Source organism: Mobula birostris, chromosome 1 (genome assembly GCF_030028105.1).
Source record: "Mobula birostris isolate sMobBir1 chromosome 1, sMobBir1.hap1, whole genome shotgun sequence".
Taxonomy (NCBI): domain Eukaryota; kingdom Metazoa; phylum Chordata; class Chondrichthyes; order Myliobatiformes; family Myliobatidae; genus Mobula; species Mobula birostris.
In genome coordinates, this window is record NC_092370.1 from 125,206,506 (window position 1) to 125,227,758 (window position 21,253).

The 21,253-nt window shown below is 41.0% G+C and overlaps 1 protein-coding gene across 1 annotated transcript in view; it reads left to right on the forward strand.

Moving 5' to 3' along the window:
• Nucleotides 1–18,826, forward strand: part of kcng2 (potassium voltage-gated channel, subfamily G, member 2) — a 72,125-nt gene extending 53,299 nt beyond the window's left edge. The window contains exons 2-3 of the mRNA XM_072271353.1: nt 4,620–5,436; nt 17,445–18,826. Of these exons, the coding sequence (XP_072127454.1) occupies nt 4,702–5,436; nt 17,445–18,233 (1,524 nt within the window). The 5' untranslated portion in view covers nt 4,620–4,701 and the 3' untranslated portion in view covers nt 18,234–18,826. The remainder of the gene's footprint in view (nt 1–4,619; nt 5,437–17,444) is intronic.
• The last annotated feature ends 2,427 nt before the right edge of the window (nt 18,827–21,253 follow it).

A 21,253-nucleotide genomic window follows, 5' to 3' on the forward strand; every position in this document is an offset into this window, starting at 1 on the left:
AATCAGGAAATGTAGAGTCAGTATGGATAGAACTGAGAAATTCAAAGGGTAGAAAGACCATAATGGGAATTATCTACAGGCCCCCAAACAGTAGTCTGGATGTAGGGTGTAAGTTGAATCAAGAGTTAAAATTGGCATGTCGCAAAGGTAATGCTACAGTTGTTATGGGGGCCTTCAACATGCAGGTAGACTGGAGGAATCAGGTTGGTGCTGGACCCCAAGAAAGGGAGTTTGTGGAGTCCCTCCGAGATGGATTCTTAGAACAGCTTGTACTGGAGCCTACCAGAGAGAACATAATTCTAGATATAGTGTTGTGCAATGAACCGGATTTGATCAGGGACCTCGAGGTAAAGGAGCCATTAGGAGGTAGTGACCATAATATGATAAGTTTTAATCTACAATTTGAGAGGGAGAAGGGAAACTCGGAAGTGTCAGTATTACAGTTGAACAAAGGGAACTATGGTGCTATGAGGGAGGAGCTAGCCAAAGTTCAATGGAACAATACCCTAGCAGGGATGACAGTGGAACAGCAATGGCAAGTGTTTCTGGGAATAATGTGGAAGGTGCAGGATCAGTTCATTCCAAAGAGGAAGAAGGATCCTAAGGGGAGTAAGGGGAGGCAGTGGCTGACAAGGGAAGTAATGGACAGTATAAAAATAAAACAGAAACATAGAAACATAGAAAATAGGTGCAGGAGTAGGCCATTCGGCTCACATTTCTTGCAATATCTTCAGGTCAGACATTTCTGACAAGAATATTTAAGTAATTTTCCATATATACAGGATTCTGACCTGTTAGACATTATTTTAAAAATGAATCCTGTAGTGAAATGTTTTATTGGGAAAGTTTATAATTTACTGTTACAACAGTACAATTACTCTTAACTTAAGTTTTTTTTAGATTAGTTTATGAGGACACACAGTCCTCTTTTATTGTTATTTAGTAATGTATGCATTAAGAAACGATACAACGTTCCTCCAGTGTGATATCACAGAAACACAAGAGAGACCAAGACTGAAAAACTGACAAAAAACACATAATTATAACATATAGTTACAACAGTGCAAGCAATACCTTAATTGGATGAAGAACAGAGCATGGGCACGGTAAAAAAAAGTCTCAGCGTCTCTTGAAAGCCCCATCATCTCACGCAGACAGCAAAAGGAAGGAAACTCTCCCTGCCATGAGCTTCCTGCACAGCAAACTTGCTGATACAGCATCCTGGAAGCACCCGGCCACAGTCTGGCTCTGAGTCCGTCCATAAACTTCGAGCCTCCGGCACCGAGCACCATCTCTGCTGAGCGCTTCGACCCCAGCCCCGGCCGCCAGCAACAGGCAAAGCCAAGGATTTGGGGCCTTCCCCTCCGGAGATTCTCGATTGCACAGTAGCAGCAGCAGCGAACCGGACATTTCAGAAGTTTCTCCAGATGTCCCTCCGTGCTTTTCACGTCTGCCTCCATCAAATCAGAATTGTACACAGCATCCTACTTACAAATATGATATCATTCACCGGAGAGGCCACGCGCGCTGCATCGCGCCGTCATCTTTCCTCCCTCCTTTAAGCAAGATTGAGAAAGAGAGCTTAACATGACTTTGATAACAGAGGATTGTTTGCGAATTTTGAAGTTGGTTAACTCTTCTTCGATTTATGCCAGTCACTCTAATTCAATTTAAAATTGTGCATCGTTACTATTTGACAAAGGAGAGACTGTCTAAATTATTTCCTAATATTGATAGTCAGTGTGATAAATATAAAACTGAGACAGCTCCATTGACACACATGTTTTGGTTGTGTTCTGTATTGAAACGGTTTTGGAAATCTATTTTCTCTATAATTTCCAAAGCTTTAAAAATTAATTTACAACCTAATAAATTGACTGTTTTGTTCGGTATAATCCCTCAATATATTCATGGTATTTCTATATCAGACCAATATGTAATTGCATTTGTTATATTATTGGCCAGAAGGGCTATTTTACTGAAATGGAAAGATGCCTCTGCTCCCACGTTGATACAGTGATTTTCTCAGGTGATGCTATGTCTTAGTTTGGGGAAAATCAGAAGTCAAACTTTTGATCCTCGATTTGATCTTGAGAAATTTGGAGTTCTTTTGCCCGTTACTATCATATAATTTGAGTTACTTAAGATGGTTTCCTTCTGATTCTTGTTTAAATGGATTTGAGTTGGTGGATTGATGTTTTTCTTTTATGGAAGCTTGTATGGCGTATAGCTCCGGGGTTGTGCTCCCAAAGGTTTTTTCTTTTCAGTTTTTTTTGTGTTAGTTAGTAGGGGTTTTTTTTCCTTCTTTCTTTTTTCCAAAAATATTCTTAATACTTTACTTTTTTGTATATTATTGATATATTGTTTAGCTTCATTAATCAGTTATTTGGTAATTTAATTCCTCATTGTACATATTGACAGATCAACTTGATTACTTTAATGTATTTTTTGTTGATCTTCAATAATTAATAAAAATGATTTGAAAATGAAAAACTTTAAAAATCTTCTTCTGTTTAAGCAGATGGTTCAAACCATTCATATTCCATGAAACAAATTTAATAATATTATCCATTTTACTTAAGTCAACCATATGGTATGTAAAGAGTTAACCTTACTGCATAGGAAACTCCATGACTCAGGAAGAGGGAAAAAAGTTTAAAGAGGGAGTGGAAGTTATGATAATTCAGACATATTTGTAGTTTCAGATCAGCCCAGATGAAAAAAACTAAGCTAAAAGTAATCCCATCCCCCACCCACCAAAGCCCAAAAAAAAAACTGGCCAATAAACAACCAGAAAGCTAACTAAAAATTGCCCTAAGCCTATCTCTCCTGAAGCCGTATATCCAAATGAAAAGAATGTAAAATACCACTCATAGACAAAATATTGGGAGGACAATACCATGAAAAGAACTAAACAAATATTTTAAAAAGCAGCCATTTTGCAAAACATTTTGAAAGGTGAGATCTTGAAAAGTGAATCAGAATACAACCTTATTTATATATCAAAAAAAAAATCAGTCACCAAATCAGAATATTAATTATTTTCAAAAACGAACAGTTAAAAAGAACAACATAAAATAAAAAAGGGGGAAAAACCTTAACATAAAAGCATGATAAACCTCTATATTCCAAAAACAAAGTACAGATATAATCAAACCAAGGACAGAGTTTTTCAAACTTTAAAGGTCCAAATCTACACATTGGTTATTAACTTATAAGCAACTGCGTTCAAGCATGAAGAGACAGTAAATTTATTAGACAGCTAAAATCGAGCCTTGATCATCAAGGAATTGACAAGTTTCATCCACGGATTTAAACCATTTATGTGACTTATCAGGCAAAACAACCATTAGATGAGCTGGAAGTAATAGAGCAGGTTGATATTTCCTTTCATATAGCTCCGACATCACTGACTTAAAAAGGGGCTCTCTTGCATTAACTCCAGACGAAATTTGAGATCTCCGTATTCAATAACCCCTTTACGACGGGCAACTCGAATTAAATACTCCTTGGTATACACATAGTGAAATCGAAGTATAACAGGTCAGAGTTTCAATTCTTTCGGGGGTTTTGCCCTCAGCACCCGGTGTACGTGATCAAGTATAGGGGGAGTAGAAAAAACTTCAGAACCGAACACATCCTTTAAAAATTGAGCAAAGAACTTGGTAAGGTTGCCAACCTCCACGTCTTCACGAAGTCCTATAATCGGCAAATTCTGTCTACAACTGCAGCTTTCCAAGTCAATAATCTTGACTTTATACTGTTCCAGTGTTTGAGTGGTCAAAATTAATTTCTTCTCCAGCGAATCCAATCTACGGTCCCTTTGTCTGCCAGCTTCATCAAGTTCGGAAATTAGCCGTTGTTGTTTTTCATTCTCACGTTCAAGTGCTCCCAGTTTATCTTCAATCTCTTTTAACAGTATTTCCAAAGTAGAAAATCTTTTATCAGATATATCATCCAAGAGCTTTGATATAGCTCCCAAAGTAAGTTGAGCCTGTTTAGACTGTTTAGGATGGCTGCCTTCCCCTCCATTTCCATTATCACCTTCCTTGCCTTCGGTTAGTGCCTTTTTCCCTCTGGTTGCCATTTCCAGCACTTTATTATAAATAATAAACGGGTGGTAAAAGGATTGAAAAATGGACAGAGCAAAGCCAAAACGTGACTTACTCCATCTAGTGCTTCAAGAAAGTGCGTCTTATACTTCATTTATAAAATTATGAGAGGCAAAGATAGGATAGGCAGTCAGAATCTTTCTCCTAGGGTAGAAATATTAAACACTAGAGGACATTAATTTAAAGAGAGGAAGAAAGTTTAAAGGAGATGTGCAAGACAATATTTTTTACACAGAAAACAATAGATGCCTGGAAGGGACTGCTGGGGTTAGCAGTGGATACAGATACAGTAGTGGCATTTAAGAGGCTCTTGAACAGACACATGGATATGCAAGGAATGGGGGCGGGGGGATATGGATTGTATGCAGGCAGAAGGGAATTAGCTTGTTTTTGCATCAAGTTCAGTGCAGATGGGCCAAAGGACCTGTCCAATGTTCTATTCTATGTTACTATTACATGGATTATCATGGTTTTGTTGTTTTAATCTCTTTGTTTTGCTTATTACAGATGCAGCAGTTTTACTTCATTGGGTCTTTTACCATGACAATGGTCAACTGACTGGTCCATCCCTGGAGCAGATCACATTGCAATGGCTCTTCTAGCTGAAGGCAAATCTGAACGACAGCTCGGCAGCTTCACCTGCACCTTGGAGAAAGTGGAAAACTGCACCAGGAAGGGGATTTACTACCAACAAGCCAAACTGCTTCAACCCAACGAGGATGCATATAGCATTGCCCAACTCAATGACAGAACCTTTGTTATCGTCAATGTTGGAGGCAATAAGTATCAGATTCCATGGACTACACTGGATCAGATCCCACTGACACGCCTGGGCAAGCTGAAAGCATGCAGCAATTATGAGGAAATCATGAATATCTGTGACGATTACGATGTAAACCACAATGAATTTTTCTTTGACCGCAATCCTTGTGCCTTCAGAACTATCATGACGTTCCTGACAGCTGGGAAACTCAGACTCCTCAGAGAAATGTGTGCCCTCTCCTTTCAGGAGGAGCTAGTTTACTGGGGCATTGAGGACGAAAACCTGGAATGGTGTTGTCGCCGTAAACTCTACCAGAAGGTGGAGGATTTTAAAGAGATCAAGAGGGATTTTGAAGTGCTCCTTACTGAAGAACCACAGGGTGCCTTTGATGATACGACCCGGCTGGGTTATTGCATGAAGAAGCTCAGGGACATGGTGGAAGATCCCGATTCAGGAATCCCAGGAAAGATCTTCGCCTGCCTCTCAGTTCTATTTGTGACAATCACTACAGTAAGTCTCTGCGTCAGCACCATGCCTGATCTAAGGCAGGAAGAGGAAAGGGTAAGTCTCTGTTCCAAATATTCGACCAGACCACTGAGCATCAGCAAAAATTGCAGCTGTTTATAGAGGCATATGGCCCAACTTGTCCATGCAGGCAATGTTGCCCCATGAGCTAGTCCCATCTGCCCACAGAACTCCTCTCAGAGCAAAAGTATATTAGCAAAAACTACCCAAGGCTTTTTAGAGGACATTAGCAAACAAAAAATTAGTGCCGAGCCTCAGTGTTACCTTGAGTACAGCAAATAATGTGTAAGAGCTATATTTCATCTGTCATGGATTTCTTAATGGTCTTTCTCTGTCTCTTCATTTCAATAGCTAATGAATCCTCAGAAAGGAGTCCAGAGTGCTTCAGGTTGTCCCAAAGTCATGAAATGCATTCGCAAAAATGAGTTTCTGGGCTATCCCCCTGCACTCTTCACTTCTCAACCCCTCTCTCTAACATTCTCCTTTAAACCTCTGATCGTCAATCTCATTATCTCCTTGGGGAGATCTAGTTACCTCCAGTAAAACAGAAAATGCTGTAAACACTCAGCATGTCAGACAGTGGATAGTTCCTTTCCTGATATTTGACCTGAAGTGGTTTCCTTCAGATGCTGTCTAGCCTGCTGAATGTTTACAATATCTTTTGGTTGCAGAATCAGAAGTCAGAATTGAACCTGACTTGGTGGAACTTTGTGGAACATCGCTAACCACAACACCACAGTGCCTGATGTAGTTATTGTTTTGACCTTGCACATAGAGTTATATAGTACAGAAACAGGCCCTTCTGCCCACTTTGTCTGTGTCAACCATGATGCCTACCTATGCTAATCACTTTTACCTGCATTAGGCCTGAATCTCTCCACTCCTTTTCTAGCCAGGTACCTATCCAAATGTCTTCTAGGTGCTGTAATTGCATCTGCATATGCCTCTATCACCTCTTCTGCAGCTCATGCAATACCACCACCACCTTCTTGTTACACTTGTGGCACATTTACAAAAAGTCAGTTCCACAAGTACCAACCAATGGACGCCTGATACTTCCCAACCCACAGTGGGGAGAACAAATGACTGTTAATTCGAGGAAGCCTGTGCTCAATTCATTCCTCACATCTGAAGCAACAGACAAAATACTGGGGGAACTCAGCAGGTCAGGCAGCATCCATGGAGGGAAATGGATAGTTGATGTTTTGAGTGTAGACTTTTCATTTGGACTTCATGCCAGCCGTTGGAAATCAAAAGGTAAAGAGAGGATATAGAGCCAGAAGTGGATGGCCAAGAGGGAAAAGGTGTTTGGAGATGGGAGAAAGCACCATCAGTTGGGGTAAGGACTCCTTACCAAAGAAATATGAAGAGGCAGAGGTGACGGAAGAACTGAACATCATGGTGGGCCCAGAACTCATTGATGTGCAGCTGCAGGGTTACAAAGTGGTGGCGTCTGCTGAGGACAAACTACTCTGTATCCGGGACAGAAAGTCAGAAAGGATGATGGAGTCCAGATGAAGGGTTGTGAACTGAAACATCAACCATCCAATTCCCTCCTCAGGAGCTGCCCAACCCAGAGAGTTCCTCCAGCATCTTGTGTTGCATGAGATTCCAGTATCTGCTGTCTCTTGTGTCTTTGGTCAAATTTGCGGAGCTGGAATTAATCACAGGGGTTTAAGTTAGTATGTTCACATTTAAAACAAGCTTCTAATGCAGGGGTTCCCAACCTTTTTTATGCCATGGACTAATACCATTAAGCAGGGGCAACCCAGGTTGGGAACTTCTGATCTAAAGTCACTATTCCATTGAAGATTAATGCAGGAGAACCACAAAGGATAGAAATTATTAAAATGTAATCACAGATCTTTTGTTGATAATTTCCTATCTGATAGATTTGCCTGAGGTATGGTTTATTGAAATCCACTTCAACCCTAAAACATGGGTATCTTTTGATAGGCAAATGTAGTGGTGGAATTGATGGAAGTATAGGAGAATAAAATGAGACTATATTAAGGTCATTCGATGGTGAGAATGAAAGTTGTTGGGCCAAAGTGCCTGTTTTTGTACTGTATGCATATCGTTTGTGAAAGAAGGCTCCAAGTCAAGGGTGTACAGAGCAGGCTCGCGATCAAGCATACTTTCTTCAGCCAATGATTGGTGTGTCAAGGCTGACCTGGATGGGAAAGGCAGTTTCCCGGAGCAAATAGCTTTCACCACATTGCGTCCAGATATAATCATATGGTCTGACACCAGTAGAGAAGTGGTTATTGGTGAACTCACAGTCCCCTGGGAAGACAACATCGATGAAGCCCATGAGCGCAAGTTAACCAAGTATGCAGAATTAAGATCAGAGTGCAGAGACAGAGGGTGGAAGGTCTCATGCTATCCATTCGAAGTAGGCTGCCGTGGGTTTATTGTGTTCACTCTCCAGAAGTGGCTGCGTGACCTTGGCTTCACTAGAAGAGAGATCAAGTCAACCAGCAGGGCTGTAGCTGAGGCAGCAGAGAAAGTATCAGCATGGGTGTGGACCAAGTATGTCCAGAGGGGCAGATAGTCAGACAGTGTACACATTATCTTGCAAACCCTTCAGTAGTTGCATAGACACCTGAAGAGCAGACTATCTGTTGGATGGAAGTGACCAACAACTCTGATAGAGGCAGATGCCAAGTTTTTAAGCTCACCAGTAGGAGGTGGTGCTTTAGCACTGCTGGCCCACCACCTTGAGGGAGTCTTGATCATAAGTGGGCCGAAACTCCTGAAGACGGGTGGCAGATCAACTGGTGATCCCACTGGTGATAGCACAGGACAGTTAACATCTTAGTCCACGTGTATTTTTTAATGCTGTGTAATAAATGTAATAAAACACAGAGCCTAATTTTCCCTCACTATTTAGCAAACACATCTACAAGTCCAATCAACAGTTTCCTGTTTACGGAGGTCAGCATCAGTAGACCACTCTCGAGTTTTTCAGATATCACATTCAGGCACAAATACCTTGGCCCTGCGTTTAGCAGCTTAAGATTATTGATAGGTGTATTCTCCATCCCCGTGTGTGATGTAAGTAAGCTCGGGCTTTACTGAAGAGGAGATCAGTTGAACAGGTAAACCATTGGAGAATTTTCACCCCAAATTGTTTTATTCTCAAAGTAAACAAATCTGCTTCAGAAAAGAAATCATAATTTGGTTAATCCTATTAGCATCAATTTCCTTCTCGGATTACATCTATTAAACCTACTGCAGCCATGAAATCAATTGTGGATATATTTACATCCTGGAATCACCGTGTCTTCTGGTTTAGTGAAAGTTCTACACCATTGCTGCATGATCGAAAGGCAATTGAGCAGAATGACTGTGCGTAAAATGTGAAGGCAGATTATTAGTTGAACTGCTAAGAGAAATATAGACATAGAGAAAAATATATCTGTTGTCACAACCATCAGCCTGCCTTAATAAATGGTACTGAAGAAATCTCCTCTGGGTCCAGTTAACTCCAAATAATTGCTTAATCTATGCTCCAGCAATACAATCTTGTAAAAAAAACTATACTAGGCAACAAAGACACTGTGGTGGCTATGTCGCGACAAATTGCATTAATACTGCTTGAAACAGTATGTGTGGTGGGTCATGTGATGTGATGGGTTATTCCAAGATATCTTACAGTAGAATATTTGATACTGAAACACAGGAAAGGTTTAAAAGGTTCAAGGGTTCATTTTATTATCAAATGATGTATGCAAAATATAACTCTGAGATTCATCTTCTCCAGACAGCCATGAAATACAGCAAAAATCATGGAAGTCATTGAAAGAAAAGACTTCAACACCACCCCTCCAATGAGAAAGAAAAGGAAACACTAACTCCCAAAACCCCCCCCAAACCCTCCCTTGAACAAAAACAAATCACCCACCCAGAAAATGGCAGCTATAACTTCAAACCCCCATCCCCCTCTCTCTCACACAAAAAATAACAACAGATCACCCACATGGAAAAACAGCAACAAGATCATCAGAACCTCTCAGTTGTGACCAAAACCTTGATTGAAGAAGAATTAAAACAAAGCACATTAGAACACTCAGTAGGGCAGGCAGCAACTGAAGAGGGAGAGGGGGGGAGAGGGATGGGAGAAGGGGGGAGGGGGAGGGAAAGGGAGAATGAACAGTTGTATTAACAACATGTTATTCTATTTCAAATTTCTACCATTCAATGCAAAAGCAAAAAGGTGTTGTGTTGAAAAGAAATGGAGACAGAGGGATGTCCAAAGTTTTGGACTTTGCTGATGGCATACCCTGATTGCTGTGAAGTTGAGTTTATTATCATGTACATGGCACATATATTCATAGATGAAATGTAAACTTTAATTGCAGCTGCATCACAAGTATCTGATAAGTAGTATTCACAAAAAAATTCATAAATTATGAAGAATCTTTATAAGAACGAACACATTTGGAACAAAATAAATCCACAGACCCAAGAAGTACTGCAGATGCTGGAAATCTAGAGTAATACACACAATGTGCTGCAGGAGCTCAGCAGGACAGGCAGCACCTACGGATGGGAGAAAACAGTTGGCGTTTTGGGCCGAGACCCTTCATCAGGATCATCAGGACTCTGAATGGAAAAAAATCCATTGTAGTGCAAAGTGATCATTGTATAGTGAATAGTGTAGTGATTAGATTTGGGAAACTAATAGAGGCTGGGATTGGAGTACCAGAGCTTTGATGGTTAGAGAGGCCAGGATTGGAGTATAGGATCGTTGAAGGCCACAGAGACCAGGATTGGAGTATAGGAGCATTGAAGGCCACAGAGGCCAGGATTGGAGTACAGGGATATTGAAGGCCACAGAGACCAGGATTGGAGTACAGGGGCATTGAAGGCCACAGAGACCAGGATTGGAGTATAGGATCGTTGAAGGCCACAGAGACCAGGATTGGAGTACAGGATCATTGAAGGCCACAGAGACCAGGATTGGAGTACAGGGATATTGAAGGCCACAGAGACCAGGATTGGAGTATAGGATCGTTGAAGGCCACAGAGACCAGGATTGGAGTACAGGATCATTGAAGGCCACAGAGACCAGGGTTGGAGTACAGGAGCATTGAAGACCACAGAGACCAGGATTGGAGTACAGGATCATTGAAGGCCACAGAGGCCAGGATTGGAGTACAGGAGCGTTGAAGGCCACAGAGCTAACATGAAAATTAAGCACAAATGATGGTGGAGTATTGCAGCAAGGTTGATGGTTGATCAAAATTTGATGAAGGTTGGGATTTGGGAGGCAAACTTAAGGGATGAGCTGAACTGGATAGAGAGTGAAAAGAGCATCGGCAGGTGAATGTTGCACAGGATGGGTCAAAAAGTAGCAAAGACTGATGGTTTCAGCAGTAGATAAGTCAAGGCAATAGGATATAAGGATAATAGTATTATTATTGATGTGAAGCCTGAAATAAAGATGGATGTTCTCACCAGTTTAGACAGCAGCTGCAGAGAGGAAGAGTTGACATTTCATGTCAGAACCTTTAATGAAATATTAGAGGTGGAGACAGGTGGTCTTGTTGACAGGAGGTAGTCAGTGAGGTCTATTGCATGTGCTGTATCCCACGAGAATATCAGCATTCCAGTTAACCAGTCCTTTTCTGATTATTGCTCATGGATCTGGCCCAATCTGCAAGCTCGCCCCCTGTTGTACCCACATGTACTAATGTGAAATGAATAGAAAGGACCAGACCAACTAAACTCGTGAGTCCTTCCTGCGAGATGTGAATGGCGCCAAGCAGTGACTTAGTGAATTCTGTGCCCATTTCCAAAGACAGTTGAGTAATTTTAAAAGTTTCTGATACATCAAAAACAGGGCAGAAACTTAAATAATTTAAAGATGAATGATTTTAATTTTCTTTAAAAGGCCAAAACATTAAAACTTTAATTTATTCACCCGGATCTATGGACATTTTCGGGATCAGTGACCCCCTGAGCTCTATATGTGTGTGCCCCACTGCTGGGCTGACTGTTCAACCTCTCAATGCATGGATGAGGAATTTGTAAATGAGCTGGACAGTGAAACAGTGATCTCCGTCTGGTAATTCTCCACCAACAAAGATGACCACAATCTGGTCTATTGTCTGACTTGCCATACATCTTAAAGGAACATCAGAAATTTATGTAGTTTGCCCTTATTCCATGGAAAACATTTAGCTTCAAACTGAATTACATTGTGCAGTTGTCTTAAGAGAACCATTCTCATAAGCATTGTGTAATAACTGTTTTTGGAAAGAAAGCTGTTCCTCGTGCATTACTAAATACCCATAGGTTCTCAAACTATGACTGTTACTAAACAGATAATGATCATCTCTTGGGGACAGGCATCAAGAATGAAACACTTATGTACCTAAAGCAAATGATCTGCAGAAAGAAACCAGCCTCCTTTTTAGCTGGAATTACAGCTTTATCTTCCACTGAAGCCTGTAATATAATTGGCCGGCTGATCTCATTACCAGAAAGAACAGGTCTAATTATGTTGCTCATATAATATCTTTACCAAAAATGTATCTATTAAAAATGAACCACGCCATAAATAATGCAATTAACAAGTTTGCTAATTATCTAAAGCTCTTCTGCAGTTATTCATCTGCAGATAGTGAGCTTTAACATGTGAGTATCTTTTTCAGAATACTGATCATTTGGATGTTATTTTTAAACCTGTAAACAAGACACAAGGAGAATACAAGAGCTCACAAAAAAAACTTCCCTGGTTTATACTTCAAGGAGATGAGGTGAGATTTTTTCCTACGGGAGGGGCTATCTGAAAGTTGGAAGCGGCTGATGTTCAATAGCAACTTTTAAGGGAAATTTGATGGAGGGGGAGAAAATTTCAGGACTGAGAGAGGCACTAATTGATCAGCACTTTCAAGAAAGCGCACTGACACAACGTGCATAAGTGACATTCTTCTGTGCTCTAAAATTCTATGAATCTGAGCTTCTACAAAAGAGGTTGTTTTGCCTGCATTTAGTAACTGTAAAAACAGTTTTCAAAGGCAGCTACAGATTAATTGCTGAGGTGGCTGTATACCGTAATAAAATTCACTGGATTAGTATATACCAGCACATTGTAAAACATTAACACTCTTTCTGGTGCTAGTTTTACCCCTTTACAAAGGAGAAGGAGATAGGGGAGGAGTAAAGGGAAGGAAGGAGAAAAGTGTATGGAAGGATAAGATACATTGAAGTGGGAAAGGTGAGAAGAAAGAAGAGGAAGACAGGATGAAAAGATGAACAGGTAGTGGAAGATCTGCCCCAATATGTAAAGGTTGGTTCAATACAACAAAATATTCTGTTCTTAGATCTTTTTTTTCCCCTTCTGGAATCTACATCCCTTGCTTATGATCCTGTGTTTATTCCTGTGTGATTATAAAAGTATAATCTTGCCAAGGATGAACATAATTACTCTGTAGTGATATTTTGCCAACTGGTTAGTGGCATTTGTAATGAATACTTATTTGCATTCTTTAAGATTTTTTTCTGCATCATCAGTGCTTGAATTCCAGCAGTGAGCTTGTAGAAAAGTTAGTAGTTGTTCGCAATGCATCATGGATCAAAAATTCTGCAGGTACTGCATCGTGTAATATTCCATTTAAGCAGTAATACAGCTGGTAAATCTACAATTAAGTGGAAAGATAGAGATATCTTGTTTAATCTGACATAATATTAATGTCATAGTACTGTACTGAACAGATTCAGAAATTGGTTTTCATTGAATTACAGAGAAGATCAATGTGAAAATGCTAATGAATGTTTAGTCCATAAAGCAATGGACCATATTGGCACGTGGCCAAGTGGTTAAGGCGTCAGTCTAGTGATCTGATGGTCGCTAGTTTGAGCCTCAGCTGAGGCAACATGTTGTGTCCTTGAGCAAGGCACTTAACCACACATTGCTCTGCGATGACACTGGTACCAAGCTGTATCAGGCCTAGTGCCCTTCCCTTGGACAACATCGGTGGCGTAGAGAGGGGAGACTTGCAGTATGGGCAACTGCCGGTCTTCCATACAACCTTGCCCAGGCCTGCGCCCTGGAAACCTTCCAAGGCGCAAATCCATGATCTCACGAGACTAACGGATGCCTAAAAAAAGAAGCAATGGACCAGTTTATGGGAGGGAGTGAGGGAAAAGCAGAGAAGTGGTGAGTTGAAACAAAAGAGCTGTGGAAAGGAGAGAAAGGGGGAAATTTACATTGCGCAGATCTCCTTGTATTCAATAGGATGATCTCCAGCACTATTAATTCCGCTGGCACTCTGTCCAGGTTTTAACTTAACGATGAGGAAATTTAGCAGAGAAGAAGCAATTCAGCCAATTTTATCTATGTTGTCAGCCAACATTGGTGAAAAATCTCAAAACAAGTCAACACCAGAGCAACAGAGATAAGAAAAAGAGGGACGTGGACTATTTTCTTTTTAATTTGTTCAATATAAATTGCATTTGATAATCCATTGTTTATTTGGATTAATTGCCTAGACTTCCATTTTCTGTTTTTATACCATTTCCAGTCAGACTGTCAGATGTAAGGGTGGAATCACAAGCTGTTTTCTAGTCCTCTGGTTAGGCAATGTTATTATAAATTTTGAGTAAATTTCCAACAACTCTGCAAACATTTTACAGATATTTTGATCTAAAGGACTTAACGTAATAGGTTCAGTTGCACAAGTTAATGGGTTTTTTTAAAATTTTAAATAACTTGTCGGTTTAGTGCTGTAAAGGAGTCCAGTCAGTGGTCAATTGTGTTCATAACTGTTGTGAAAAGAATCAATGGAAAGATACATGGTATATGATCAGTGCCCTCATTGGTCATGAAATGTTTTCAGTGTCTCTATTTGAGCTGTATTTGAAGCAGAAGCTCCCGGTTTAAGATGCTGATTGGGAGAGATTTCCCTTGTGTAAGTAATGGACCTGATGCTAGTACAGTATTTTCTCCTTTTGCCTACTTTCCTCAAGGGACTGCAGATTGATGGGCTTATTTCCGTAGGATGCAGTTGCTCTTGAATTTTGCACAAGCAATATGCAATGGTCATGGGGTGGGGTGGGGTTAAGTGTCCTACAAGCCCTTTGACCCTCAAGCACCCCCCTCACCCAAATCCATTCATCGACTTCTCCAAACATCCGTCAACTTCATTGAGATTCTTCCAAAAGGTAACTTACAGTGGCTAATTAACATTGAACATTACAGCACAGGCCCTTCAGCCCATAATGTTGTACTGATCTTTTAACCAGCTCTAAGATCAATCTAATCTTTCCCTCATATAAAGTCCTCCATTTTCTACCATCCATGTGCCAATGTAAGCTTCTTAAATGGCCCTAATATATCTGCTTCTACCATCAATCCTGGTAAGGTGTTCCATGTGCTTACCACTCTGTCTAAGTATTTTAACCTTGACATCCCCTCTACACTTTCCTCCATTCAAATTAAATCCTTGTATTAGCCATGTCTCTAGCCATACTCTTGATCTATGTCTCTTACCATCTTGTACGATTCTATCAAGTGACTTCTCGTCAACCGACCAACCCACACCATTCTAGGATGTAGGAGGAAACCAGAGCATTGGGTGGTCACAGAGAACATAAATTCCACACACACAGCATTGGTGGTGAGTATGAACCTGGGTCATTGGAGCCAAGAGGCAGAGGCTCTACAACTGTGCCAACGTAGACTAATGTATTTTAGACAATGACATTCAATTCCTCCCTAAATTCAGCTAAATCTGGAACTAGGGTTCGTATTGAAATAACTGATATAGTAAAATGCATCTCCTATTCTTTAAGGGAAATCTGCTAAATATACATACTCTGTCCCAAATGTGACTCCAGACCTATTAAAACCCATCAACTCTTGCCCTGTGAAATGGGTTAGCAAGTCATTCAGTTGAAATATTATTAGGAATGGAGAATAAATAAAATAGGGACTGGAGTTAAAAAGAAGAGGAATTTGGAGGGTCAGGCAGAATCAATGGTGGGAAATGGACAACCGGTATTTTGGTTGAGACACTCCATCAGGACTGAAAGAGTAGAGGGGAGATGGCCAAAGTATAGAGGCAAGTAGGAGAGGTGGAGCAAGCCACAGGCAGATCTGGGTGAGGAGGCATTGTGGAGAAGGGAAGGGTGTTAGTAATGATAAAGGCTGGGAATTGATAGGTTGGGGCAAAGAGCTGCAGATTGTGGAATGTACAGTGTACAATATGATCATTAGCCTCCAGTCCAAATTTCTTACCCAATCTCCATAATCCCTTAATTTTCCTGAAGTCTAAAAATTTCTTACTGCCTCTTTAGAGAATTCTGAAGATTCACCATCCCAGATGAAATTCCCCTCAATCTATGACTGCCTAAACCAAGACTATAATCCCATGTTCTACCACTGGAACCATAGAACCATAGAACACTACAGCACAGAAAACAGACCATTCGGCCCTTCTTGTCTGTGCCGAAACATTATTCCGCTAGTCCCATTGACCCACACCCAGTCCACAACCCTCCAGACCTCTCCCATCCATGTACCTATCCAATTTATTCTTAAAACTTAAGAGTGAGCCCACATTTACTACGTCAAATAGCAGCTCATTCCACACTCCCACCACTCTCTGAGTGAAGACGTTCCCCCTAATGTTCCCCCTAAACCTTTCCCCTTTCACCCTAAAGCCATGTCCTCTCGTATTTATCTCCCCTAAGCTAAGTGGAAAGAGCTTATTCAAACTTACTCTGTCTATACCCCTCATAATTTTGTAAACCTCTGTCAAATCTCCCCTCATTCTTCTACGCTCCAAGGAATAAAGTCCTAACCTGTCCAATCTTTCCCTGTAACTCAACTCCTGAAGACCCAGCAACATCCTAGTAAATCTTCTCTGCACTCCTTCAACCTTGTTGATATTCTTCTCTATACTAGAGGAGACATTCCCTCAGGATGTACCCTGTCAGATCCCATAACGATCATGTGTGTTTCAGTATCATCTTTCTCTCTGTACTCCTGTGAGAAAGATTCTTGAATGGACCTTCTGTACATTGAAAATGAACTCTTGACGTCATAATCTACCTTATCATGTCCTTACACCTTATCCTCTGCCTACACCGTTCTTTTTCTGTAACTAACAATATTCTACATTCTGTTAACACACACAAAAAGTGCTGGTGAACGCAGCAGGCCAGGCTGCATCTATCGGAAGAGGTACAGTCGACGTTTCGGGCCGAGACCCTTGGCCTGCTGCGTTCACTAGCATTTTTTCTGTGTGGTGTTTGAATTTCCAGCATCTGCAGATTTCCTCATGTTCTGCATTCTGTTATTGGTTTTCCTTTGTACCATTAATGAATTGATCTGAACAGATGGCTTGCAAAATTTAAGATTTTCCAATGAATCTTGGTACGTATGACAATATAAACCATACCAGACAATAAGACCAGGTAAATTCTATTCTGTTGTTAAGGCCATCACAGTTGGGTATGTCCCTGTCCGAAACAAACTACACTTCCTAGCACTGTTTAGTTGCATTTTGTTGTAAGGACCCTTTCTGATCCCTAACATAACTGATCAGAATACTGACCAGGAATCAAGACACGAGATTCCCACCCACTTGATAGTGAGAATTTTTTTTTGATAAAGGAGACATTTGTAACCAGAGGGGGTACACGGGTTTATGGTAAGGAGTCAGGTGGTTAAAGAGAGAGAAACATTCATCCAGAGGATGGTTAACATCTGGAACTTGCTGCGTAAAGGGATGTTGGAGGCAGGTACTCTCACAACATTTAAAAAGTATCTGGGTGAGCGTTTGAATCACCAAGGCATAGGAAACAACAGACTAAGTGTTGGTCAGTTGGATTAATATAGATGGGTACTTAATGATCAGCATAGACAAGGTGGGTCAAAGTGCCTGTTTGTGCTGAATAAATGCATGACCTCATCTGGTTGGCTCAGTATTCCCTTTAATCAGGTTGATTCACCCAGTAAGTCACTGGATGTGATAGAATGTTCAAATCTTCATCATGTTAAGATGATTTTCCTCTTTCTCTTCCCCTAGGGTGAATGCTCCCAGAAGTGTTACAACATGTTTGTACTGGAGACTGTCTGCGTGGCCTGGTTTTCATTCGAGTTCCTACTGCGGTTCATCCAAGCGCAGAGCAAGTGTACATTTCTGAGAACACCTCTGAATATCATCGACATAATGGCCATTTTGCCTTATTATATCAGCCTGATTATTGATGCCTTTTCAGTTGAGGAGAAGCCAAGCGGCTCTGGAAACCTGGACTTGGAGAAAATAGGCCTGGTCCTCCGGGTTCTGCGTGCCTTGAGGATTTTGTACGTGATGAGGTTGGTGCGCCATTCTCTGGGGTTACAGACACTGGGACTCACAATTCAACGGTGCACTCGGGAATTTGGGCTCCTCGTGCTCTTCCTCTGTGTGGCTATGGCGCTCTACTCACCCCTGGTGTTCTTAGCCGAGAGGGAGCTGGGTGCCAAACATGAATTTGCCAGCATCCCCAGCAGCTACTGGTGGGCAGTGATCTCGATGACCACCGTAGGTTACGGGGACATGGTCCCCCGCAGCATACCTGGTCAAGTAGTGGCTTTGAGCAGTATCCTGAGTGGCATCCTCCTCATGGCGTTCCCAGTTACCTCGATCTTTCACACCTTCTCCCGTTCCTACTTGGAGCTGAAAGATCAGCAACAACGCATTTCAAACAGCAAGGCCCAGCTCAAGGGGGACATAAAGTCCCCGAACAGTGACAGCTCTCAGGAAACGGACATCTCCTTCCCAATGAACTTTGATAAAACAAGAGAGTTACGTACACAGGGGCCGGCAGACTGAGAAGAGTGTTACATCAAAGACCTTCATCTCTGTCCAGACTGGAAATGACCAGCATCTTCACACAAAGTTGTTGAAACCGGTGTTTATCTTCTCGTCTCTGTATTTGGGAGTGACTTGTTAACATGGTTGGAGCTGATGCCCAACTTTGAAAAACACATGGAAAAGCCAGACGGCAAACCTTCTGTAGCCTATCACACTGCATACTGCATATATAGTGAGAAAAACATTTGGCATCTTAGTTTTGTACAGTGTCAGGTGGAAAATCAAATTATGCGCAAGTGCTTAGCAGTTAAAATTTCTCGCATCGACTGTGATAGTGCTGGCACAGTGCATGGTCTGATTCTACTTTCCTTTCATTTGAGTTAGTGCATTCTTTAACTGATTTAGTTAACCAGTACATTTACCATCGGATGTGGTAACATTTTGTTTGATGAAGAAATGAATTTGCATTCACAATATTAAAATTTTCTTACTTACTGCATCAACCTCCGTCCTCTATCTGAAATAGTTTACTAAAGACCCACCATGTTGGGGATTTGACATAAGAATATTTACTGAGTTTCAACATTTATTTAAATCTGCTAATTCATAGCCTGGATAATTCGTTCTCTTAAAATTGTGCAAAATTCCATTTAAACCAAGTTTTATGCAGTGAGAAAATATTTTGCAATGTTAAATGAAAGACTGCAGTCATGCTCCAGATGATGCAATGAATTAGCATATCCAAGGAAACTGACAGTGCAGTTGCCGGATTTAGGAACAGGGCTGTCAGTGTGGTGAATTCATTGATAATTTGGATATTTTGATGATCAGTGACTGGAACATAAGGAATCAGGAATATTGACCTTTTGCTGTTTACACAGAAGATGAGACTCATCCTTTGAGTGGTTGCATTGTTTGACTGGGATTATTGCTGCTTCTACTGTGATTCCATTTAGTTACCTGTGTTTAAGGTTGCAACATAAAAACAAATCTAAAGATGAGCACGGGATGTTCACAGATCTAACCGAAACAGCTTTCAGATTTCACTCCTACATAGCAGGGTCTAATGCTAAATTCCAGAATCCCCCATTAGTCAAAATAGATTTTTCTATCTTGAGTGGCATTATCATTTCAAACATCATGATTCCATTGCCACCCAACATGCATATCCCAAGGGAATACATGCAAAGATTATGTAATGCTGTTGGAAGGGAAATTAAACAGAACTCCAGATTGCTGCCTGCCTGTACCTCTGTAGCTTTGCTTCTCCAGTTCTGCATTTTACCATTGATAACTCTTCCTGCTGCTGATGTGAATACATAGGTACATTTATTGTCAACCCCTACTTCCAATCATTCACCAGTCATCCCCATCTGTTGTGGTACTGGCCAGTTATGGTCTGGCAGTGTCACTTTTATAACCTCCTGTAAATATAATGATTTTAAATGCAACTTGAGTATAAAATTTATTTTCCTCGTACATTATTGACACAGAAAGTGAACACAGCAGAACAGATTCCTGGGTATGTTACTTTGTCACATTCTGTATACCATGGAATAAACTTCTATTCTTTTGTTTTCTCTTGCTCCATCTGCTTTTACTTTTGTTTATGGTCCTTTATGCATAAAGTGAAACAGATGCTTTCTGAAATCACATGTACTCGACATCATTAGTCATCTCCCCATGCATGTGACCACCTCGATCAGATCACTTTGAACATAAAAAAACTACTGCATAGCAACAGGTCCTTGGCCAATCATGTTGTGCCGAACTAATTAAACTGAAGACTGCAGAAAAGATTTACAAGGATGCTGCTAGATTTGAGGGTCTAAGTTACAGAGAGAAGTTGGACACACTAGGATTTTATTTCCTTGACACAGGAGATTGAGGGGTGATTTTTGAGGTATATAAAAACATGGGGGATATAGATAGGATGAAAGCACATACCCTTTTTCAAGAGTGGAGAGAAACTAAAAACCAGAGGGCATAGTTTTAAGGCGAGGGGAGAAAGATTTAAAAAGAGACCTGGTTGGGGGGGGCAGCTTGCCACACAGAGGAGGGTGCATACATGGAATGAGCTGCCAGAGAAAGTAATTGAGGGAAGTAGAGTAATAACATTTAAAAGACATTTGGACCAGTTCATGGATAGGAGGGGTGCTGGATATAGGTCAAATGTGGGCAAATTAGATGGTGAGCATCAGCATTGGCATAGACAAATTGGGCCAAAATGCCTGGTTACATGCTGTTTTGCTCTATTAATAAGAACTCTCTTGACTGGCTTCTAACTTAGATTTACAATTAAATTTCAAAATGTTTTGAACGTGTAGTCTGTTGCTTTTTGACCTTCTTTTCTACCACTTTTGGTGCAGCCTAGGTTATCAATCCCAATATTGTGTTGCTTTATCCAGAGACATTGCGAAAATGGCCAGTCCTGCCCGCCAAGTCTGTGCCTAGTCCTACTCGGTTACCATCTTATTCTGTGCTTCGAATCTACACATTAGGGGCAACTTATAGGAGCCAATTTTGCACATGTTTGGGATGTGGAGGAAAACCAGAGGACCTGGCAGCTGTGTGCAAACTCTACACAGACAGAAGCCAAGATTAAACTTGGTTCACTGGTGCAGTGTTTTTTTAGCACATGACCCAGCTTATTGACCACATTACCTTCTCCATGTCAGTTTTGTTTTGAAGTGTGGAAGTGCACCTTAGGTATTGGAAAGTGTCTGTGGGATTAAGGCATGATTTGACCTCCTACTTTTGACGGTTTAGGCCGAGTTGGTTAGCTTGTGGGCTTCACAGAGGCTGCCCACAGACTGGCACTGAAGCCAAAGTTAACTCACCATTGATCAGTTCAGGTTTGGTTGTACTCTATTTCCATTTGGAGGATCTGTGGATTGAACACAATGTCGTAATCCTGTTGGTAGAGAACTCCTGAACTCTAGCTTGACCCAGGATAGGGTTATTGCTCCAGAATCACAGATGCAGCAGCTCTGGACAATAGATGATTTTGGTCGATCCTCATTGTGGAAATAACATAC